At 36.0% G+C, this 26,286-nt stretch overlaps 1 protein-coding gene across 2 annotated transcripts; it reads left to right on the top strand.

Annotated features, from left to right (window-relative positions):
- Nucleotides 1-541: 541 nt before the first annotated feature.
- LOC149536225 (cullin-3A-like) lies at nt 542-26,163 on the top strand. Of its 2 annotated transcripts, none has more exons than XM_089804121.1 (3): nt 542-809; nt 1,065-1,271; nt 23,919-26,163. In XM_089804121.1, the coding sequence occupies exons 2-3, from the start codon at nt 1,111-1,113 to the stop codon at nt 25,963-25,965; spliced, it is 2,208 nt and encodes a 735-aa protein (XP_089660247.1). In that variant the 5' UTR covers nt 542-809; nt 1,065-1,110; the 3' UTR covers nt 25,966-26,163. The 2 variants fall into 2 exon arrangements, with proteins under 2 accessions (XP_089660247.1, XP_089660248.1); XM_089804122.1 differs by lacking the exon at nt 542-809 and adding an exon at nt 19,143-19,232 and having other exon boundaries at nt 1,136-1,271.
- Nucleotides 26,164-26,286: the final 123 nt, after the last annotated feature.

Genomic DNA, 26,286 nt, shown 5'->3' on the forward strand with positions numbered 1-26,286 from the left:
AGGTTTCCTTCCAAATTATAGTAAGTATTTGAAAAAGAAATATATGTGGAGAATCATTTTATATAGATTTTCACCTTTTGTCACTATCAACATACCCCTTGCTCCTTGGGGTGCAAGTGCTAGTTATAATTAATTAAGGCAAGTATAATCTTTGCAATAGATCTAGATATGAAAGAAATTATTAAAATAAAAATATGTTTGTAATAAGACATAGAATGGAAAATTATAGAATAACTAAACTTGTTTAGAATTAAAGAATATAAAGTTTGATCACTTTAGTTATTTTTGACACATAGAACAAAAAATTAGAAAATAATTCTACAATATATTATTTTTATTAGAATCTATGATATTTGAAATAAAGATTCATTGATTAAAATGACTATTTACATTACCATTTACTAGAATGGTCAGTTTTCTAAAGAATTAGAACTTAAATATATTACATATTTAGTTCATGTTAAAAAAATAAAAATCTCCCCAACAATTTAGGAAGCCATATTTTTACTTAGAGAAAATCAGAACGGGACAAATGGACCAAAACGGAAAATTATAACAAAATCTAAGATTTCGTGAAAAAAAGCAGCAAGAGATTACTGGAGTGTTACAAGTGCTCTTTAAAGGAAGGAGCGAATAATCGTTTGGATCTAATTTCTTTTCTCTACTCCTCGATCAGAGAAATCATAAAATAAGAATAAAACAAGACGAATCGAACAAGGAAGTAAGCAGACAAAAACAATTCGCGCGTTGATCAAGGTCTTCATTCAAAATTTGCGCTCAAACTACTTTCAATTATCGCAGTATCATCGGTAAGTTCATTCCAAACCCTTCAAAAAAGATTTCTGGTTAGGGTATTCAGCGTCGAAAAAATTCGTCGGTTTTCTCAATTGTGACGAGATTTGTTCTTGATAATCTTCTTTTTTCAAAAAATATGTGTGTGGGAATTGGTATAATTTTTTATGTATCTGTAGGGGATGGGTTTCCTTCTTCTGTGGACGGTGGGAACAAATAATAATGATTTGCACATATAAGTGGTTTTGGTTGGATTTTTTTTCCAATGGCAGAAAGGATAGGCTTATTGATTAATTTGGAGGAGGGAGGGAGGCAAGGATGAACGGCATAAAAAAAAAGAATATCAAGATCGAGCCTTTCAGGCATAGGATGAACATGGATCCCAAGCATGCCGACAAGACGTTGAAGATTCTGGCTGACGCGATTCACGAGATCTATAATCAGAATGCCAGCGGCTTGAGTTTTGAAGAACTTTACAGGTGCCCAATTCAAATTCAATTGCTCTCTCTCTCTCTCTCTCTGAAGTTATTATTTAGCTATCAGAATGTAAGAATTATCCATTTGCTTCAGATAAACTTGGTCACTTGTCTTATGGTGAGAGAATATTGAAAACCCTTAGTCTAAGGTGCCTAATTTTAAAATTACTAGTCTTTTTTCATTTGTAATTTTAGTGGAATTCAACATCAAACTTAAAGTCCATTCCACTTTAAGTATAATTTTTGTCAATTTGGCCATTTTAACATAGTGCTTGCTGATTTGCTCTTCTATTTAACAATAGATTTGCTGGGGTGTCTTTTGCCCATGTTGGTTTGGAATTCAAGCTGATTTATTTTTTGATCGGTAATTGAGGGACCAATTAGGGGTCCTTGCCCATAAAAACCAAAGAATGAGAATCTAAATCCAAAAGAACTTGGAACATACACATAACTATTGGGCATTACAGTACTCTTAGAAAGATATACCACCGCTAACATGCTAACAGAGCTTAAAATGCTAATAGGCTATTACACTGGGCAAAATAATGTAACATTGTACATTCTGCATAACAAAGAACTTCAGGTAGGAGCAAACGCTAGAGCCTAGCAGATACAAACAAATGTGTTTGATCTCCTATCCTTAAAAAAGAGAGCTCCATGGTCCACTAGGAGCCTTTGTTAATTGCCTCCACAGCTTTCATCTGTGATATTTCCTTTTTGCCCTTCCTCACAAACCATTCAACTCTTCCAAATGAGGAGGTGAGTTGTGAAGCAACAAACTCTCACTATCGGAAATAAATCCCCAACATCCAATAATAAGTCGAGATTAGCACCTTTCTTTTGCAGATACACCTATTGTTCCTTTGTGTCAAAGTAAAACTCAAACAAAGAAGATGAGATTTCAGAAAATGAATTGTGAACTTCAAATTCAATCACATAATCACCATGGATAGAACAGAAATTTGGTGTGCATAAACATAATGAATTGAAGACGTAACTTGTTTAATATTGAACCAGAAGATTATAATTTATTCAATAACAGATAGAAGATTACACAAGACATCATACACAAAATTGAGTGTGAAAAACCCTCCAGTTGAGGGTGAAAAACCCAGCACCACAAAATATAGATCCTTTACTGAATGCTCAAAAACAAATGCAATGACCTCAAGCTTATGATTGTTAACTCTTAACAGTCAATCGATAAGCCTTATTTGCAGTTCGATCATTTTGCTATGCATACAGAGAACATTCAGTGCTGCAAGTATCCCACAGACACTTTTAACTAAGATAAGAGTTTACACTTTACACTAATAAGATGATCATACACTGATCATTCATAATTTCAGTCATCTCCAGTGCTCACTGTAGTAGTAAATTATCACTATCTACAGTCAATTAAACTTAACATATCCACCCACTTCATTCATTTTGCCTGAAGCAAAATAAAATACAATACCCTGACTGTACACATGGTGAATACCAATGATGCTCAACCCCATTCAAACAGTCTAAGCAGGGAAGACCTCAGGGATACAACCGCTACTCAATAACGAACGTTCAACAGAAAGGATCCAACAACGATTCCAACTCACCTGAGCTACTTGACAATGTTAGAGACTTAGAGTATACAGCTGGACGACTCTCGGTGGCTGGTGACAGCTACACATACTATTAATTATCGGGGCATAAGCAAACATTATGGCACGTAAGGCAGCTGTTACAATAATACGTCCTCATCCAGAAGAATTGCTGCAACGAACTTTGTCTTTTTGTTATCAACCAAAAAACATATCATGGAAAGTCAAAAGACAGACGCTAAGAAGAGACTTTTCAGCTCCGAAGAGATGGTGACACTTAATAAAGATACTGTGACTCAACAACAACCGCAAATACATGTGCCACACCACACACAACGATCGATAGATACTCAAAACATGACTCTGAATTCCAATGGCTGTAAAATAATAAAATTTTGTCAATCCAGATTGTCGATAAGGATAAGAGGAAGACAGTTGAAGATAGACAGCAGGTACAAAGTGTGTAACTTGCTTTGAAAAACTCTTCATCATCTTTAGCGTTTAAAAAACAAGATGCAAGGAGCATGGTGCTACACCAAGAAAAGGAATGCAAATGTTGAACTGTTCTTAATACTAGTGATGTTACAGTTGATCTAGCTCTTCTGAAACAAACAGCAACATATTATACAATCTGTAGAATCTTAAGCAGAATCCAATACAACAGAGGTATCGGAAATGTAAAGAACATCAACACAGGTAAGAATGATATCCCTTGCAACTACCAAAACATTAACAACTCAAGCCAAAATGCAACACTTATTGCCAACAAATGCACATGCTATAAATGATAGATTGTTTGGTTCTCATCTTGAGAACATCTACTTGTGCCAAATTGGAATGAAGAAATGATGGACTTAATCTTAATTTCTAGATTTTTGATGAGATGGATGAGTCGTTAGGATTTGATCTTGGGTTATGAGTTTACCCACATTAATGGTGGAATGGATGCGTAAAGTTGACATTTCCCTTTTTATGGAGGTAAATATCTAGTTATCTAATATAATTAAATTATTAAATTATTTTGATTAATGAGTTAGCTATGTCTATTGATGAGTGAACTGATTTAACATGATGAATTAATTGATTTGGAGAAGATCTTGTGCCCCATCCATGACACACCATTTGCAGGACAATTGGGGTATTTGAAGACATACAAGTGAGAGAGAGAGATTCTCATGGTAGGCTCTCAAGGATGATGTTTTGTGCCATGTACATGTGTAATTTGTTGGTAGAATCAGTGAGATCATACTTTTCTAACAGGTCTATTCCTCAGCAGAAGTGGAGAGTATATCTGATTGACTTCATTACTGGGTCTTTTGAAAGTTCAGCAAAAGGATTGTATCTATGTGGTTGTGGATAGATTGATGAAGTTTGCACACTTCTCTATTGCAGTTGACTTTACAACATCTCAGGTGGCAGAGCTATTATTTTTAGAAAGTGTTTGGAATTCAACTTTGGAATCCCCTAGGACCATTATTAGTGATTGTGGTAACAAGTTCATGAGCATCATTTGTTTGGAGCTATTGCGATTAGCAAGTATGAAGTTGACTCTTGGTGGCAATTACCACCCTTAGAGGAATGGATAGATAATGATAGTCAATAAGTGGGTTGAGGGTTATTTTCTCAACTATTTTTTGGTTGAGGGGTATGAGTGCAATCATTGCATGTGGGCAAGTATACTATGTACTAGATGTTTATTGGTATGACTCCCTTTTGAGCATTGTATGGATATGATGCTTTATCAAAGTGTGGATTTGGCATTGGGTGATAGTAGAGCATTGGGAGCTTGGGATTGGCTACAAGACAATTAGGATATCCTTAAGGCACTTAAGGATAATATTCAACATGCATAGAGTCAACAAAAGATGTGTAGACCAGCATCAGGTTGAAAGAAAATTTGAGGTTTGAAACATTTTTTTTTGGTGCCTACAACCTTACAAATAGGGTACACTTAAGATGAGTGGGGCAGAGAAAGTCAAGATTTAGTTTAATGGTCCATACATAGTATTGAGGAGGATTGGAGAGGTAGCTTATAAGCTTGAGTTACCTTCCCAGAGTAAGATGCATATGGCTTTCGTGTGTCTTGCTTGAAGACTTGCTTGAAGACTTTGGGACAATATGTTTCTTCTTCACCCAATTTGCCTCCATTGGATGAGGGTCAATTGGTTTTGATATGTGTAGAGATTCTAGATTTGAGGGACATGAGGTTGTGGAGCAGAGTGATTAGAGTGTATTTGGTGCAATAGAGAGACTTGCCTTTTAAGGATGCCACATGAGAAGGAGAGATGATAGTAAAACATCCATCTTTGCAGTTGTTTGTGGGCAAAGTCTCAGGAAAGGAGGATTGTAATGTGTGAAACCCTAAAATAGTGGATAATTGTATTAACCAAATTTCACAGATAAATAGAGTTTACAAATGCTATAAAAAGCATTAACAATAAAACATAGTCGTCTAAATAAAGATGACAACTAAAAATAGAATTGTTTAAGACAATTCAAAAATAATGACTATTGACTAAGATTCTACAATACCAAGCTATAATTAACAAAAATCAAGGATACTAAAAATAGTCTAATACCCTCCCTTAAATGATCATTCTATCAACTACACCAAGTTGCCCCCTAAATTTAACAAATGTTTCCGAACTACAAGACTTGGTGAGTTTGCCTGCAGTCTGGTCCTCAATGGGGACATAGTCCAACATCATTGATCCATCTTCAACGAGCTGGTGAATATAATGACAATGAAGTTTAACATGCTTTGTCCACTCATGGAAGACTGGATTTTTGGCTATCTTCAGAACTACCTAATTATCACTTGACAGGGGTGCAGGGTCTGCTTGAGGCATGGACATATCTACAATCATTTGTCAAAGCCAAATTGCCTCACAAGTTGCCTCAAGAATACCTCAATATTCAACTTTGGTGGAGGAGAGAGCTACTGCTTGTTGCTTTTTACCGGTCCATGTGATTGCACCTATGCACAAACTGAAAACATACCCAAAAGTAGACTTTCTGTTGTCAATAGAACCTGCCCAATCCGAGTATGTAGAGTCAATGAGCCATCGACCTGTGTTCTGCCATAGAGAATGCAAAAATTAGGAATGGCCTTCACATATCTCAGCACACACTTTTTTGCAGGCTAATGTTTAGCTTTTAAGGCTGTTATGAAGTGAGAAATGTAGCTTACAACATAGCTGATGTCAGGTCTAGTGGCAGTGAGATAGATGAGACTGCCCACCATTTTCATTAACATTGATTCATCCAGCACCAATGAATTGCATTTGGCTGAAAGTTTCAGCCCTTTCTCCAGAGGTGTAGATGTTGGTTTGCAGTCATGCATCAAAAACTTATCTAACAAACTTTGACATACTTTGACTGAGGAATGAAGATGGAGGTATATGTCTGCCAAACCTCTATACGAAAGCAATAATGGAGAAGTCCCAAAACAGTAATGTCGAAAGTTTGGCACAAATTTTGTGCAACCTGCTTGACCAAATGTGCCACACTACCAATAATGATCACTCTATCAATATAGATGTTGCGAATAAGAATCTCACCACCAGCATGCTTGACATATAGATTTGAAACAAAAGGACTCTACTGAAACTTTTGATCAATCAAATACTTATTAATCTTTATGTACCATGCACGTGGAGCTTGCTTAAGGCCATAAAGAGCTGCTACCAATTTGCAAACCTGGTGTTCTTTACTTGTACTTGGAATCTTGGATGTTGTGTCATGTAGACCTCTTCCTGCAAATCACCATGGTGGAAGGCACTCTTGACATCCATTTGCTAAACTCTCCATACAAACTAAGCTGAAAGAGTGAGGATAATCTGAATCATACTCATTTTGGTTGGGAGCGAATGTTTCCTTATAGTCAATGTTCTCTTTCTGTGAAACCCTTTAGCTACTAACGGTGTCTTCTACTTGTCAAGTGCACCATCAACCTTATACGCCCACTTGCAGCCAGTTGGCTTCTTCCTTGGTGGAATATTTGACAACACTTTAGTGTTGTTTTTCATGAGACTCCGATGTTCATCGATCATAACTTGTTCCCACTCTAGTATACCTTTGGCCTCTGAATATGTCCGACCAGATCTACTTTCAAAAAGTTCACCAGCATGAAGATCACTAATGGTTTTGGCCCAATACTTAGGCTGGAGAGTAGAAGAACCAACATCTATTGCAGGAGGTACATAACTTGGAATCTGTGAATGTGGAGCCTGAATTTCTTGAGTAGGGGCGGGTGACATGTGTACGTACGAATCCTATCCATCTAGTGAACCGAATGGAAGACGAACATCCAAATTTGCAGCCTATGGAGGCTGATCTTCAAGGTCAAATCTGGAGAAGGCTGACACAAACTTTATTCATCATCAAACACCACATCTTAAAGGAAATACACCCATATTTTCTTGCTGAAATCATCAACAAACAAGAGAAAATACTTGCAACCAATGACTGATGGAGTGTACATGGGTCCACAAATATCTAAGCATCACCATCTGAAAATGGAGTCTGATGCTGTTTCCTAACTGACATGTTTTGCAAATTCCATGATTTTGTGTTTGATTCTCAGGTAATAGAACAACTAGACTATCTCGAGCCAACTAAGAGATAATGGATATTCAAATGCCCATACCACTGATGTCAGAAATTGCTAATGGAATTACTTCTGGTTGCCATGGCTTACTCCTAAGAATCCCTTGTATCAATGAGGTCTATGAAGACCATGGTCCCCAAGACTAAGTGTAACTGTAGTGTGAGACTTCTTGTCAACAATATTACACTTGTGCAAATTGTTTAACACTTAATTCATGTGTTTTTTAATTTTTATTAATGTGAAATGCAAATCAATCTAGATACATGTAGAAGGTTAGGGTAGAGATGGGTTGCTCTTTTATTTAGACCACCCCATCTTGGATCGATAAGATCATTATCACTTGTCGGCAAAGGGTTGTTGTATCATACCCTTCGGCTTAGTTGAGTCGAGTGTTCCAAGGTACCCATGCTTTCCTCTCCAATCGCTAGGACGGTTAGTTGTTAGGAGTGAACTAAAGAATGAAAGAAGTTATACATGAAGTGGTAGGCACAAGTAGGGGGTAGAGATAGGTTCCCCTTCTAAGTAGGCCACACCATGTTGGATGTACAAGGTTCCTACTATTTGTGGGCCAAGGGGGTAGTATCTCGCTTTTGAGTTTAGTTGAGGCTAATGTTCTAGGGCATCCTATTGTGCTTTCCTCTTCAACCCCTACTATGGTTGATATTTATAAATAGAACTGCAAGTTTCACATGAGATGTTATCAAATTGAATATCTTATTTGCTTTAAGGATTTAATAGATATCATACATTTTATAGAAAACTGTTTGTAAACAAACTTTTTGTGGAATTGTTACCTTTGGGCAAACTTATGTACACCCCATTTTAGGGACACTGCATATATTCACTTTTTCTAAACTATATTGTCAATCTAGAGGATCTTCAACTTCCTTCAAAGCTTAAGCCAAGGTTAGATGTTTGCTATAGCTTTCTACGTGTTGTGCATACTACCACCATTGTCGAAATCTTTGTTCCCATTCTTGGTATCTTCTTCTCTACTCTTACATTTCCCCTGGCCCTAGTGCTTATTCGTGTTCCTATGAGATGTTCACTCTATAAACTGCACATGCTTCTATTTGTCACAATATGCTGCACATAATTTTAAGGTTTGTGTTAGGATATTTTGTAAATGATTGAAGAGTTTGCATTCTTTTCTTGCAATAGCTTCATTTTTCCCTATTAGAAGAATAAACTTATTCATCTTTTGAGAAAAATATGGGTTTTATCTACATTGCTTCAAAGGCTTGATTTTTTTTTGGTTTGAATTGGATGGAAACCAATTTTATTTCCATTTGGCTTGACATAACAAATATATTATTGTGCCCATTTGTTGGGTTTTTAGTTGTTTTAGTATCCCAATAAAATCTTGAATGATTGAATTCCATTTATACTTGTAGTTTTCTAAGTCAATCTGGTTTTCCTCAATTGAATTTATGTCTCCTTTTTAAGTGTCTTGACATCAATAAATAAATAAAGGACCTACTTTTGCTTTGTTAATTTGAAATTTAATATGAAAATGTTGATGATTGTCATCTTTTCCTTGCCCTTCATTGCTGCCCAATCTAACCTTTTTGTGGAGTGAGATGCAAACAAGTTTCTCATCTGTCTTGGAACTACATCCCATTTCTTGGCCTTTATAAAGAACTCATGTCTTAATCTTATTTTGCAGTGTTTCTTTGAGGTTTAGGAATGGCAATTATCCTGAATTTTGGGGTAGTGTGTGGATTGCTTGTTAAAAAATGTATAATAATTGTTAAAAAATGTATTATAATAATTAAAAGAAGCTGCATTTTATCATCTATGAAAACAATGAGTAGGAGAAGTTGAAGTTTGTATAAAGCTTAACAATTTGACAATCAATTGATCTAGTGATTGATGATAAGCATCTTTGTGATAATTTTTATATTATCAATTGTACTGTTGGATTCTTGAACTTAATTTTCTTGTTCTCAACGAGACATAAGATAATTGTACTAACACCGGCTCGTTTGTTTTCTTAGAGGCAATCATTTACCACTTGATAGAGTGAATGGAAGTGTATGTTGACTTGTGGTAAGAGTTGCATGGCCATTGCTTGTATCAATAATTGAGGCCCTATTACCAACTCAATGGGTTTCCTTCTACCAAAGTTTCTATATCTATCTTCATAAAATTCATGTAGCTCTAGAGCTTGATGCATTTCATTTACACATGGAGTGCTCTTGACCTACATGTTATTGAAGCCATTGCAATGACACCAATTTGGGTTTAACATGTAGGTAGCCGCATGCAAAGAAGTGTTCAACATCTGCCTACCTCTATTGCATGACAGGTCAAATGGTTCATTGTAGAATTGTAAGATGAGTTTCTCTATAAAACAACGAACTTTATTTGACTTTGCATACTATTGATGCATTCATGTGCCTTCCCAATTCTAGGATTTGTAGAGGATTGTTGGCCTCCCCATCTAACCAATGTAAATATTAGGGGCCATGATAGAGTGTCTTCGGTATCCAACCAAGAAATGTTCACTCTCAACCCCTCCTTTGTCTTAGATTTCCACTTTGGTTTCATGGTTAGTTGGAATAGTCCATGCAACTCAATCATCATCCCAAATGGAACAAAGTGTATGTGTATTTGGTTTACGCAGGTCTGATAAATTCCTTCTTGGACTGAAATAATGGATTACATGTAGTGATTATAGACAAACATTCATACATTTACCTCCTTCCTATTTGATCCTTCTTCCCCTTTATATCTTCCCATGTGAGAGAGAGTTAACACCTCTTCATCATGTCTACATTTTGGCAAGATTCTCAACCCTTCATACTTACAACCTTTTTGAAAGTTCACAACCCTTTGGAAGAGTAACAACCCTTCATCATTTCTGTCTTTTGAAAGAGTAACTTCCTTATTTCCTTTAGATTCCTTTCTTTTTCCATTAATCCTTCTTTAAATCCTTTCTCTCCCCTTTTTCCCTCTATATTTCCTTTCAAATGAACTCTCCTCCCTCTAATATCTTATTTTGAGGGAGTTGCAACTCTTCATTACATATCTTTTGACCTTTCATTAAAATTAGTTATTTTATTTTTGATTGTATTAATAATTTATATTTAATTTTTTATTATTAATTTCTCATTTCAGATAGTGGACATGACAAATTCCATGGTTAAATGCAATGGTGAACTTAGATATATATCCACCTCTCATAGAAGTAAATGGGTTTCTGCCCAATCCTTGGAGTTCTAGGGGATTTCGTCCTTATACCAACTAATCATTGTTACCAGCAACAATGGATAAATGATAAATTTGATAAATCCCATAACATAACAAATGAGAGTAAAAGATCCATTTATAAAGCCCCTTTTAGTGGCTGATACACCTCCACTAAGTAATGCGGTATAAAACTCATTTGCGTTTTATAAATCAACTTACTTCTATAATGTTACTTTATAACATGAAGTAACTTTAGTAATATTAATAAGCCTGTAATATAATATTTTATTTTTGCCATCTCTCCATAGATTAAGTGGTGACTGAAAATGAATCCCTTATTAATATACCATTAGCCTACTAGGATGAGAAAATAGGCTAACCGAGCCCCTCATGAACTTACTGAGAAGGAGGGGACATTAACTTTAGACACAATGTTGGCTTGGATTTGTTGATAAAAATTTGATAAATTAAGAAAAAATTAAATTCCTTAAAATTACGAATTGAATATGAAATGTAGATACATAATGTATTGAATGAGTTCATAGAACATTGTATAAAATGTTTTTAATTTGATTCATTTAAAAAAGAGTACAATATTGCATCAACTTGCAAGCGCAATAGCAGCAATAGATATGGCATGTATTATGATGATTGAAAATTATCATTTAAAAAAAATTACAATTCCATGCAAGTTACAAATGTATCTTCACCATAAATTTCTTGCGGCTTCACTCTTGAACTAGAAGGTAATGACTCCTTTGACCAACATCATCACCCCCTTGAACTAGAAGGTAAAGACTCCTACCAATGTCATCACGAGTCATCATATCATCCAATCTCATGGCTCTCACTTTTGGTACACCCAAATTTTATGCATCTCAAAAATCAAGAATATTTTTTTTTGTCAACATGGGATCCTCATCCAATGTATTCTACCCACTATATAAATTAATGCAAGCAAAGTTAAATAACTTACGACTCATCATATCTAACCTCTTTGAGCAAAGGCAAAGGTTCTATTGCACCAGATGAGGTCACTGGGGTGTTTTTGTTTGAATTAGTTCACTTGCACCTGAAAGCACTACAAACAAAGCTGGAACAAAACTTAACGAGCTACATTTTCAAGATATGGTGTTTTTGACCCAATTTTCTTACCGAGAAGCCACAAAGAAGACACAACTTTGTAAGTAAACAATTAAAATGTACACATCAAAGATTATAAAATTTCAAGTGAAGCAAAAATTGAGCTTTTTAATCACATTTACTAGAGTTGTTCATCTTAGGTAGATCGCGGTGAAGCAAAGAGCTACCTTAAACACCCATGCATTTTTTGAACTTAAAATGAACAGTCTTTTAATTAGAATTTAGAAAAAAGCAAGCTAAATGATACTATTTAAAATTTAAATAGAAGTCTGAAGCGATATTGATGATTTTATTGGAGCTTTGCACATGACATCATCAAAATTGGTCTTTGCGAACCTCTTATTTTCTTTTTTTTTGAATCGAAGAGTTAACAAAGAAGTTTGAATTTACACTGATTATCTCAGTAGTCATCTTCACAAAGGCAATGTGTAGCAAAAAAGGTCATCAAAATGCTGGATTCCTTTCCTCGAGTAGTCTTGCTGTTGCCCAATCTCCTTAATTGGTAGTCCCAAATTATCATCATTTTTGTTTTGTTTGAGGCGTATTTGCCTAGGAACACTATCATATCCTTTGAAACTGCCAAAAAGTTGGTAAGTATGCAATACCTTATATGATATATCTATCCAGCCATCTAATACTATGGTATACACATGCTTGTGTTGTTGCCTCTTTTGCTCTTCAACTGTATTTGCATTTGCCTTTGGTTTCTATGGCAATGGTAAACTTTGTCATGTGGAATAGGCACTCATTGCCCTTTTCCTATAACTATCAATGACATGATTCAAGAGCTCCCAATATGGGCTTTTTGTTCTATTAAGGAAAGGTTTGTTTTTAGAGCCAAAAAATTGGGCATGTCATACTTTTTCCTCATGCTTGTATTTGTTCCAAGTTGCAAAGGTTATGTTCTTGGCTTGTTTTGTGGAGAAAAACTTCTTTTGATTGGACTCTACTATATCTTGATGTTGTGGATGTGTTTGCAAGGTCTTGCAAGTCTGTGGATCTTGACTAAAGCCCACAATGTCTATCATGGCTACTTTGTTTCCTAAGCTATTTTAGGATTCATCATTGCTAAATGTCTGGTTTTAATTGTCTCCCGTTTAACCTTTTGCTCAATGTTCAAACATAATTTCATGTTGTGGCCAACAGTTTGGGTAAAATGGTTGTGATGGTTGACAATTGGTCACTGATGCTCACCTTCAAAGCATTCTACTTGCAAATGATGGTACTCATAGTTGGTCTCGATGCACTATGCTTCCAAGAGGCCCTTTTTGTGCAAATTCCTTGGCTTCAAGTTCTTGATGCCATTGGATGTCAAAGCCCTGCTACATAAAGAAAGAAGGAAAATATATGCAATCACAGCATTTCAAGTACAATTTTATTAAATACACAAACCTTATAGTAAATCAGTGCATGCCAAACATGAAGAAATAGTGTAATTATCTTTCTTATTAAAAGCCTTTTTATTACATAAACTCTACACAAATTAAGAAATCAATAATTTCAATACAAGATACTAAATTAAATGATTTTAGAGCATGAATAAACTTGTAAATGAAGAATAATGATATATAAAAAACTTCTAAAAAGGCTTGCAAAAATATATGATTTCTTTAGAACTTCAAAACTTATAAATTGCATCCTCAATGACCCTAAATGGCCTTAAATTGTTCCAAGAAAAATTCAATCTTGTGAGGGAGAAAAAGAACTTGAATTAGGGTTTTAGAGTTAAAAAAATCCCTTGTTTGAGTTGCCTTTGGTATACAAATGAATCTATGCAGCATGATGGAGCCTAACGGGCCAATTTGGTAAGTACCTACTATGAGTTGGCATGCAGATCTTGCATTGACTTGGTGGCAAGTTGGAACATGAGTTACCTAGGAAGGATTGTTTTGAATTGATGATGTCAACATGACATCATCAAAGGGGAACGAAATTAGTAAATTGGAGCTTCAGATTTTTGGGTATGAATCCAAAGGGATGCTGGGAAGGGGAGGGCAAAAAGTCTTGGACAAATTTGTAGAGGGCTAAGGGAAATGTTGAGATGTTGGACTTTCAGGGAAAGCATGACTGAAATGAAAAGCTGAAGATGGGAGTGTTAGGGAGTCGAGGAATTCAGGGGTTGTGTACCAAAGGATGGATTGGATGAAGAATTGCAAAAGTCCGATAGATAATGGACTTAGGCTTTTGAAGACTTTCAGGCTTTTGGATGACAAAGTATGATATGAGGATAAGAGGAACGCTGATAGTCTGAAAGGCTGATAAACTTGACACTTGCGAAAAATTAAGTTTTGGACAGAGACAGAATGACATGAGTGGAAGTGAAACTCTGATGGTTTGATTGATAAAGGACTTAGCCACTTTAAATTTTGGACTTCGGAGATTGGAGAGATGGCCAAATTGTATGAGACCTTTCATTGTTTGTTTGTTGTACATCCCCATTTGAAATTGTTAGAATTCTTTAGAATAACTGAGAGGGGGGGGGGGGGGGGTGAATCAGTTATTCAAGGTCCAAATGCCCTAATAATACTTTTTCTACACTTTTCATCCATCCAAACTTAAATCAACCATATTAGTAAGTTACAGTAAATCAACATGCAGAGATAAAACATGCAAGATCAACACATGACACAATGATTTACGTGGAAACCCAATTTGGGAAAAACCACCAGTAACATGCTACTTGATTCTCACTCTTCTAAAGTGATGCCCTGTTAAAAGCCTGCCCTGTTAAAGGCTTACAACACACTATTAAATGTGACCTTGTTAGAGGATTTCACCAAACTGTTAGGAATGGGCTTGGTTAAAGGACTTTAGAACATTCACTTGGAATGTCACCCTGTTAAAGGATTTATCTCATGGCTATCAAACCAACCTAAGTCCATAGGATTTAAACTAACTGTTACAATTGCTAGAAAGTAACGATAGTGGCCTTTTGATCTGATATAACTTACAACATACTTTGCAGATTTCAGATCACACTTTCAGTTGAATCCTTATGCTTGGCTTCAATCACTTCAGCTCTGATTGCTTGTCTTCTTATCAAGCTTCGTCTCCTTGAGTCTTCTTACTCATCATGCCAATGCATCCATATTTGGGGTCTTATTATTGAAATAGAGTCACTATGCTCTCTTTCCTCCTTAGCACCTCCTTCAGCATTTTATGCTTTCATGCTTGACCGCCTCTCTCTCTCTTTTCTTCATGAACTTATGACTCGTTAAGTAGAAATCTGATTTTGCCTGTGCCGCTCAATTCTCCTTCTCCAATTTTAGGGTTTCAAAATGGATTTGGTAGGATACAATGTATCTACCTCATATCTTGTTCTCATCTAGAAACTTCGTTAGTTGTATCCTTAAAAACGTTTTACATGGTGTTCTGTGCCACCAGCTTCATTCTTATCTTCCATTTAATTGGCAAACTTCTAGATAACAACCTTGTCGGCTTGGATTTGGCGAATCTTCGATTTTCAAAATAATGCAACAACTCGACATTATTGTTTTTACTGGTGCACGACATCTCTGTGTTACTTGGCACTATTGGTTTTACTGGTGCTCGGCATCTCTGTGTTACTCGGGACCTATATCTGCTCGACACTTGTATCACTCGACACTTGAAGTTTACTCGGTACTTGATATCATTTGGCACTTGATATCACTCGGCATCTGAAGTTTACTCGGCACTTGAAGTTTACTCGGTACTTGATATCACTCGGCACTTGATATCACTCGGCATTTGAAGTTTACTCGGCACTTGATATTGATCTTGCTCGGCTTCAACTAGGAATCTGCTCGGCACCTACTAGCTTGCTCAGCTCCCTCTCTCTAATGAACTTTAGTTAGGCTTTACAAATGTCTTAGCTAAAAACCTTACATCTTTGATATGTTTCAGTGTGCCCATTCTCTGTGTCTTATAGTATGTCATCAACACAGTTTTTCATCAATGGCTTAGCTGATCCTTGTACTTCATTACAACATCATAATTTCAACCTTTCTCTTGGTGTAGTAGTTACATCTTATTGATTGCCTCCTCCTTGTCAATTAATTAACTGATAGTATTTGGATCACTAAAGCAATTGTCATTCCTGCAAATAGCAAGTTTGACATCAATGACAAAACAATGATTGAGAACATTCTTTACCATTTTCATATATCATTCCAACAACTTTCCTCATGATCTTTTCAATCATTTCCAACAATCTCCCTCTTTGGTATTGATGGCAAACCAAACTGATCAATTGATCAACTTAGTTACCACCAAGATTGTATACGTTATCTGCTACTTTTCTTTGCTGGCTTCATCTTTACTAGCTGATCTCATATATCTCCCTCTTTCATATATATTTCCCTCTTGCTTTGTATTGATCAGGTTTCACATTTCTCCCTCTTTGACATAAATGCCAAAGATGTAGCATCTTTATTATGCAAAATATGAGCTTTGGCTTCTTGTTGTTTTCTCCCTCTGTCACCATGCTTGTGATTGATTTGGAGTTTCTGCTCCTGCTGTTATCATCTGCATCATTCTTCTGATATTTCAATGATTCATTGCTGGTGATGTAGGGCAGTTTCCTTGTTGCTTTAAACTGCTTGAGTTAGGGGTATTACCCCCAACTTGCCTCTAAGATATTCATAAGCATCCTTTGGCAATGGTTTGGTGAAGATATCTGCAGTTTGTTCCTTTGTGTGAATGTATTCCAATTTCACTTGTTTGTCTTCTACTAGTTCTCTAACATAGTGATACTTGATCGCGATGTGCTTGGTTTTTGCATGCATTACTGGATTTTTGGGTATGTTTATAGCACTTGTGTTATCACAATACAATATCACAGGTTTTGTTACCTCTTCTTTCATTCCTTCCAATAGATGTGTGAGCCACACAATGTTTGTGCAATTGACTGCTGCTGCCACATATTCTGACTCTGCAGTGGATTGAGATGTGCATGTTTGTTTCTAGCTAGTCTAGGTAACTAACCTTTTGCCTAGAAATAGTGCACCTCCACTTGTGCTTTTTCTATCATCAATGTTGCCTCCCCAATCTGCATCTGTATATGCATTGAGCTCAAATTTTCCATTCTTTTTGTAGTATAGACCAAAGTTATCAGTTCCTTTAAGATATCTCATTATTCTTTTTACTGCTATGAGATGATTTTCTTTAGGATTAGCAGAGAATCTAGCCACTATTCCAACTGCTAATGCTATGTCTGGTCTACTATGTACAACATATTGTAGTTTTTCAATCATGGATCTGTATATTGTTTGATTGACTTCAACTGATTCATCATTTTTGGACAGCTTATTTCCTGTTGCCATTGGTGTGCTGACCGGTTTGGACTCCTCTAATCCAAATGTTTTGAGAATCTATTTGATGTACTTTGATTGTGTCACAAATATACCATGTTTGAGTTGATGTACTTGCAATCCAACAAAGAATTTTATTTCCCCAAACATAGACATCTCAAATTCATGTTTCATTTTGTTAGCAAAGCCTTTGCAAAGCACTTCCTTTCCACCAAACACTATGTCATCCACAAAGATTTCAGATACAATCATGTCTTTACCTTCTTCTGCTTTGATGTACATGTTGCTGTTATCATCAGTTCTTTCAAACCCTATTTGTATTAGATACTTGTGAAGTCTCTCATACCATGCTCTAGGTGCTTTGTTTCAAACCATAGAGTGCTTTATGTAGCTTACAAACCATATTCCTGTTGTTTTTGTCAACAAATCCTTCTGGTTGTTCAATGTAGACTTCTTCTTCTAGTATGCCATTTAAAAAAGCAGATTTTACATCCATCTGATAGACTTTCAAATCTTTATATGCAGCATATGCAAGTAAAGTTCTTACTCCTTCCATTCTAGCAACAGGGGCAAATGTTTTCCCATAGTCTATTCCTTCTTCTTGAGCATAACCCTTGCATACTAGTCTAGCTTTGTTTCTGGTAATCTCACCATTCTCATCTAGCTTGTTTCCGAATACCCACTTGGTGCCAATCACATTCTTGTCAACTGGTCTGGGAACCAAACTCCAGGTTTTGTTCTTCTTTATTTGATCAATCTCTTCTTCCATAGCTTTGTACTAGTCATCATCTTGTAATGCACCATATACTGTCTTAGGTTCAAATTTGCTGATTAGACATGATTCATGTCTTAGTCTGTTCTTTGTCATTGGTCTTGCATCTTTGTCACCAATTATCTGTTCAGCAGGGTGATGTCTTTTTACATATTTTGATAATCTTGGTTCTGTTCTTATTTCCATGTTTGATATTTCTGATTCAGGGTCACTATGTACTGAGTTTTTAGGTTGTTCTACATCTCTTTCATATGTACTGACTTCAGAATCAGATTGTGCATTTTCTTCATTTTGCAACTCGACTTCTGAATGCAGCTCGGCATTCACTGGTTGTGAGTCGGCTGAAACTGAAACTTGTTGTTGAGTTTCAATTTGATTGACATCATCCTCATCAGTCATTACTTCATAAAAATACACAAAGGTTCTGTATTCATCCATTCTGTTTGGTTCTTTAACTTGGACTTCTGTATGTTCATCAAAGTTTACATTTGCACTTTCCACAATTTTATTAGTGTTAGTATTCAAACACTTGTATGCCTTATTTCTAGTGGAATAACCAAGGAATATGCCTTCATCGCTTTATGCATCAAATTTTCCATTTCTAGCATCTTTAAAGATAAAACATTTGCAACCAAATACTTCGAAATGTTTTCCATTGGGTGAGTGACCATACCATAATTCAAAAGGTGTTGTATTTGTACCTTTCTTGACTTGTACTCGGTTCAGTGTATGAATAGCTACACTTACAGCTTTTCTCCAGTATTTTAGAGCAACAGTCTTTTCCATCATTAATGTTCTGACACAGTCAATCACAGATCTATTTCTTCTTTCAGCAATTCCATTCTGTGGGGGAGTTCTAGGAGCTGACATTTGTCTTTTGATTCCTTTATCATTACAAAATATCTCGAATTCATTTGATGTGAATTCACCACCTCTGTCTGATCTTAGGCATTTCAAGCTTTTTCTTGTTTCCTTTTCAACTCTAGCCACATACCACTTAAACATTTGAAAAGCATCAGATTTTTGTTTTAAGAACATAACAGTCATCATCCTGGACTAGTCATCAACAAACAACATTATGTATTTATTTCCTCTATAGCTTTGTACTTCCATTGGACCACATAAGTTAGTATGAACTAGTTCAAGTACTTCTTTGGATGTATAGTTTTTGCTTTTGAAATTTGACTTTATCATCTTTCCTACCTGACATTGTTTGCACATGATATTATTAGGCTTCTTCAATTTTGGTAAACCTCTGACTTCTTTCATTTTACTGATCTTGACCAGGTTGTCAAAGTTGACATGACATAATCTTCTATGCCAAAACCATTCATCATCAAATTTTGCAATAAAACAAGAAACATCATCCATATCAAGGTAAAACAGATTACTCCTTGTTTGATCTCCTTTTCTTATCAGTTTACCATCAGTATCATAGATTTTTGCAGTTTTGTTTCCAAATTCTACTTTGCATCCTATATTGCCTAACTGTGAGACACTCAGCAAATTGTAGTTTAATCCTTCAACATAGTATGCATTATCACATGAAATTTGTTCTGTGAGCTTAATGGAACCTTTTCCTTTGATTTGACATGGAGCATCATTACCAAATCTAACACTATTTCCATCATACTGAGTAAAGTTAACAAACTTACTTTTGTCTCCTGTCATGTGATGTGAGCATCCACTGTCTATGATCCACCCGTCATTCTTGTTCATACATGTTACTAGTGCTGTGGGCTCTTCTTCATCAGATTGATCCTTCATGGCTACATAAACAACTTCATCATCATTGTCATCAGAATTTTTTTCAACAATATAACACTTCTTACCTTTTTCTTTGTAATCTCTCTTGTCATCATCTCTTCTGAATTTGTTTTTGTTGCCTTCCTTGTAATCCTTTTTCTGTGTACACCTGGCAGCAATATGACCTACTTCATTGCAATTGAAACAAATGATAAACATCTTAACTTTGAATTTTCCTTTACCTCTGTGAAATCTTCTAGCAAGCAATGCTTCCAATTGTTCCACATCTTCCTCATCAGTGCTACTGTCACTGGATACATACTTCATTTTTCTTCCTTTCTTTGATTTCCCCTGTTCAGCATCTTTTAGTGATAACTTGGCCTTAAAGGCAGATTCAGCATTCTTTGGTCTGTAGTTGTCGAAATTAGATAACTCAAATGCAGTGAGTCTACCTATTATACCTTCAAAACTCAGATTGTTTCCTGATATACATCTTAGTTCTTGTATTGCTGATACTCTAATAGCATAGATAGGGAGCAAGGTTCTTAAGAACTTACTATTAACAGTATCTTCATCCAGTTGACCACTTAAGCATCTTATTGCATTTACCACTTCTTTTATTCTTGCGCTGTACTGAGCAGCATTCTCATTTTCCTCCATTTTCATATCATCAAACTTTCCTCTGAGACTTTCTCTTTTTGCTCTTTGTACATTCTGATCTCCTCCATAGATGTCTGATAGGGCTTTCCACATTTTGAATGCAGTGTCACATCCTTTGATATCATCAAATTCAGCATAGTTGAGTGCAGAGGCAATCTCCAACATTGTCTGATTGTGTTCCTGCTTGTTTTTCATGTCTTTTGCAGTAAGAGTACCAGTTGGATCTACATGTTCAATGACAATTGAATTTTGGGCATAATCTCCTATGGATCCAAGATGTAGCTTCATCAAACTTTGCCATGCAACAAAGTTGTCTTTGTTGAGCTTGAGAACTTCTCTCTCAGGCATTTTGATCTTTTCTGCTTATAGTTCTTTTAAACTGAATCAGCAGTTCATCTATGATACCAATTGTTAAAATTCTTTAGAATAACTGAGAGGGGGGGGGGGTGAATCAGTTATTCAAGGTCCAAATGCCCTAATAATACTTTTTCTACACTTTTAATAAATCCATACACTTTTCATCCATCCAAACTTAAATCAACCATATTAGTAAGTTACAGTAAATCAACATGGAAAGATAAAACATGGAAGATCAACACATGACACAATGATTTACGTGGAACCCAATTTGGGAAAAACCACCAGTAACATGCTATTTGATTCTCACTCTTTTAAAGTGATGCCCTGTTAAAAGCCTGCCCTGTTAAAGGCTTACAACACATTGTTAAATGTGACCTTGTTAGAGGATTTCACCAAACTGTTAGGAATGGGCCTGGTTAAAGGACTTTAGAATATTCACTTGGAATGTCACCCTGTTAAAGGATTTATCTCATGGCTATCAAACCAACCTAAGTCCATAGGATTTAAATTAACTGTTACAATTGCTAGAAAGTAACGATAATGGCCTTTTGATTTGATATAACTTACAACATACTTTGCAGATTTCAGATCACACTTTCAGTTCAATCCTTATGCTTGGCTTCAATCACTTCAGCTCTGGTTGCTTGTTTTCTTATCAAGCTTCGTCTCCTTGACTCTTCTTACTCATCATACCAATGCATCCATATCTGGGGTCTTCTTATTGAAACAGAGTAACTATGCTCTCTTTCCTCCTTAGCACCTCCTTCAGCATTTTATGCTTTCATGCTTGACCGCCTCTCTCTCTCTTTTCTTCATGAACTTATGACTTCTTAAGTAGAAATCTGATTTTGCCTTTGCCGCTCAATTCTCCTCCAATTTTAGGGTTTCAAAATGGATTTGGTAGGATACAATGTATCTACCTTATATCTTGTTCTCATCTAGAAACTTCGTCAGTTGTATCCTTAAAAACATTTTACATGGTGTTCTGTGCCACCAGTTCATAATTCTTATCTTCCATTTAATTGGCAAACTTCTAGATAACAACCTTGTCGGCTTGGATTTGGCGAATCTTCGATTTTCAAAATAATGCAGCAACTCGGCATTATTGTTTTTACTGGTGCGCGGCATCTCTGTGTTACTTGGCACTATTGGTTTTACTGATGCTCGGCATCTCTGTGTTACTCGGCACCTATATCTGCTCGGCACTTGTATCACTCAGCACTTGAAGTTTACTCGATACTTGATATCACTCGACATCTGAAGTTTACTCGGCACTTGAAGTTTACTTGGTACTTGATATCACTCGGCACTTGATATCACTCGGCATCTGAAATTTACTCGGCACTTGATATTGATCTTGCTCGGCTTCAACTAGGAATCTACTCGACACCTACTAGCTTGCTCGGCTCCCTCTCTCTAATGAACTTTAGTTAGGCTTTACAGATGTCTTAGCTAAAAACCTTACATCTTTGATATGTTTCAATGTGCCCATTCTCTGTGTCTTATAGTATGTCATCAACACACTTTTTCATCAATGGCTTAGCTGATCCTTGTACTTCGTTACAACATCATAACTTCAACCTTTCTCTTGGTGTACTAGTTACATCTTATTGATTGCCTCCTCCTTGTCAATCAATTAACTGATAGTATTTGGATCACTAAAGCAATTGTCATTCCTGCAAATAGCAAGTTTGACATCAATGACAAAACAATGATTGAGAACATTCTTTACCATTTCCATATATCATTCCAACAACTTTCCTCATGATCTTTTCAATCATTTCCAACAGAAATGTCTTTCTTTGTTTTTCTTTCCCTTAAATACATTGAGGCTACTTTAGTGCTCCTCATTGTCATCAACACAGCTACTGCATGAAACTTGTGTTAGATGGGACTGCCTGTGTACCTGCATCTCTAGTTGACTAAAATATATATTGTTTAGACATATCTATTCATAGGCTTCTGTCCCCATTATAAAAAACATTATGTTTCTGTACATGTGTCTCACATATCTTGGTATATCTGACTGTGAATGGGTAGTGGACAGTTTGATGCCATAATGTTTTTTTCCACGGAATGATAGCTTTTCTTTTCAAGTAAATGCTTCAGCTTGAACTTTCATCTGGCCTTAAGTTTCTTATCCAACCAATGTTATCATTCTTCATACAGTTATATGGAAATTCAATCTCCTGGATTGAATTTTCTTTTTTTCCTTGTCTCTCTCCTCTTTAATTTTGAACATAGACACAGGAAAACTTGAACAGGGATGAGTACCTTGTCTCAACACTAAACCTTTATATCCTAGTAAGTATTTCTTTTTAGTTTATATACAATAGATGCATCCTTCTTCGTAGACCTTCTCAATGTAATATAGATGGATGTACCCTTATTCGTATACCTCATGTATCTAATTTCCATATAATGCCCCGTTGTTGTACCTACATCCAACGTTTATTATGATTGTGAATAAGAGAACAGGTTGATACCCTAATGGTTAAACTTATTTTCATTGAGTAAGAAATAAAAGTATATGATGCTTTTTGGAGGAAAGATTTCAGCTTTATATTTCTTTCAACTAGGTTTGTTTCCCACTCAAAAGCCCAATAACTCTTCATGAAACTTGTTGTTTACATTGTCCTGAATGTACCTCTCAGATAGTTTGTGGTTACTGGACCTAGTTTCTGCAACCATGTCTGTCCCCCTTAATTTGAATTACTGGCAAGGAGTTCTTGTAATGAATTTTTTCTTGACAGTATCCAAATTATCTTTCTTGATAGTTTGTGTTGATTAAAATTGTTTTTATTGCTGCAATAGCTTGGTCTGTTACTTGGAATTGTTTACAAGGAGTTATGTATATTTTGTTGGTAGTGACATTTTCTCACATCTAGTACTAGCGTATTTTCATTTCAATTATCTTTAATTTTCTTTTTTCCTTGTTTAGAGTTGCTCTCAACCTGTTCTTTCCATTTGATTGGTTCATCCATCGATTTAGCGTGATTGTTTGCATCTGTCTATCTCCTCTGTTCATCTCTGCAGGTACTTATTTCATATGTGATGGCCAATTTAAAGGGGTTTCAGGCTGATTTATTGATCAAATTCGGAATAACAAACTCAAGCATGACATAACAACCTTGTTACAATATTTGGATTAATATATTTCCTTAATTCATTTGCTCTACTGTATCTGTTTATGCATTTGTTCAGTATTACCAGTGGCTTCTATGTATTTTGATATGTGGAAGTGCTTGGAAAAACTGTCAATTTCTGTCAATTTTATTAGTGTATTTTTACATACAGGAGTGCTTACAATATGGTGCTTCATAAATATGGAGATAAGCTGTATTCTGGCCTTGTGACTGCGATAACAATTCATCTAAAGGATATAGCCAAAGCAGTTGATGGAGCACAAGGGAGTTTGTTTTTGGAAGAGTTAAACAGAAAATGGGTGGACCATAATAAAGCATTGCAGATGATTCGAGATATTTTTATGTACATGGACAGAACATATGTAGCCAATGCTAACCAACCACCAGTCTATGACCTAGGTCTAAAGTTGTGGATGGATTATATCATCCATGGTAAAAAAATAAAGGACAGGCTGCAGGGTACTCTTCTTGAGCTTGTACGTTGTGAACGAACAGGTGAGGTTATCAATCGAGGTTTAATGCGCAATATTATCAAGATGTTTACAGAGCTAGGTTCTTCTGTTTACCAAGATGATTTTGAGAAACCTTTTCTGGAAGAGGCTTCAAATTTTTATTCGATTGAATCTCAACAATTCATTGAATGCACTGATTGTGGGGACTATCTCAAGAAAGCTGAGAGAAGGTTGAATGAAGAGACAGAGAGGGTTTCACACTATCTAGATGCAAAGAGTGAGGCTAAGATTACAAATGTTGTAGAGAAAGAAATGATAGAAAATCATATGCAGAGATTGGTTCATATGGAAAATTCAGGGCTAATAAGCATGCTTGTGGATGACAAGTTTGATGATTTACATCGAATGTACAACTTGTTTCACCGAGTTCCCACAGGACTGGCCACTATCCAAGATGTAATGACATCTCATTTGCATGAGATAGGGAAACAGTTGGTAACTGATCCAGAGAGACTGAAAGATCCAGTGGACTTTGTGCAACATCTTGTTGATGTGAAGGATAAGTATACTAATATTATAAGCACATCATTCAACAATGACAAGACCTTCCTAAATGCCTTGAATTCAGCTTTTGAGTACTTCATCAATTTAAATCCAAGGTCACCTGAGTTTATTTCTCTGTTTGTCGATGACAAGCTTCGGAAAGGCCTTAAAGTAGTCAATGAAGATGATGTGGAGGCAGTTTTGGAGAAAGTGATGGCATTGTTTCGATATCTTCAAGAGAAGGATGTCTTTGAAAAATATTACAAGCAACACTTAGCAAAGAGACTTTTATCAGGAAAGACTGCTTCAGATGATTCAGAGAGAAGCCTTATAGTGAGATTAAAAACAGAGTGTGGTTATCAGTTCACTTCAAAGTTGGAAGGCATGTTTACAGACATGAAAACTTCTCGGGACACTTTGCAAGGTTTCAATTCGATGTTGAGAGCATCTGGTGATGCCAATGAAGGTCCTACTTTGGCTGTCCAGGTTCTCACTACAGGTTCGTGGCCAACACAAGCTGGTGCAAGGTGCAACTTGCCAAAAGAGATTTTGGTAGTGTGTGACAAGTTCAAGGCATACTATTTAAGTACTCACACTGGCCGTAGGCTGACATGGCAGACAAACATGGGCACAGCAGATTTAAAGGCAGTCTTTGCAAAAGGTCAGAAGCATGAACTTAATGTCTCAACCTATCAGATGTGTATCCTTATGCTTTTTAATTCTGCACAGCACTTGAGTTATAATGAAATTGCACAAGCAACGGACATACCTGCTTCGGACCTTAAAAGATGCCTGCAGTCTCTTGCATGTGTAAGGGGAAGAAATGTGCTTGTTAAGGAACCTATGGGAAGGGACATTGATGAAGAAGATAATTTCTACTTCAATGAGAACTTTAGTTGTAAATTTTACAAGGTAAAAATTGGCATGGTTGCTGCGCAAAAAGAGAGTGAGCTAGAAAAACAGGAGACCCGTCAGAAGGTGGAGGAAGATAGGAAGCCCCAAATTGAAGCTGCCATTGTTAGGATTATGAAAGCAAGGCGTATTTTAGACCATAACAATATTGTTGCTGAGGTAACTACACAGTTACAGGCACGTTTTTTGCCAAACCCTTCCGTGATAAAGAGACGGATTGAGTCACTTATAGAAAGGGAGTTCTTGGAAAGGGATAAGACCGATCGAAAAATGTACAAGTATCTTGCCTGAGGGTTCAATTTTTTTTTCACTCTTAAATTGTTTGAATTGTATATCTGATTAACAGAGCAGCAAGGTTTTTAACATTATGATTAGCATATTGTTGTCACCTGCAAGGTTGCTCTGAATGATGTAATTTCTTCATCTTTGGACATTCAAATATGATTTGCAGAGCAAGGATATGACAAATTGTCATATTCTTTTTGTGAACTGTTTTAAAGATAATTTGCTTGATATAAGCTATCTCCACTTGTATCTACTTGTGCTCAGTCTTACATTCGATTTCTATCCTTTTAATCTGATACCCAATTGAGCTTCAAATAAAAGATCTAG

Source organism: Cupressus sempervirens, chromosome 10 (assembly GCF_028749045.1).
Source record: "Cupressus sempervirens isolate cs-2001-9-10 chromosome 10, ASM2874904v1, whole genome shotgun sequence".
Classification (NCBI taxonomy): domain Eukaryota; kingdom Viridiplantae; phylum Streptophyta; class Pinopsida; order Cupressales; family Cupressaceae; genus Cupressus; species Cupressus sempervirens.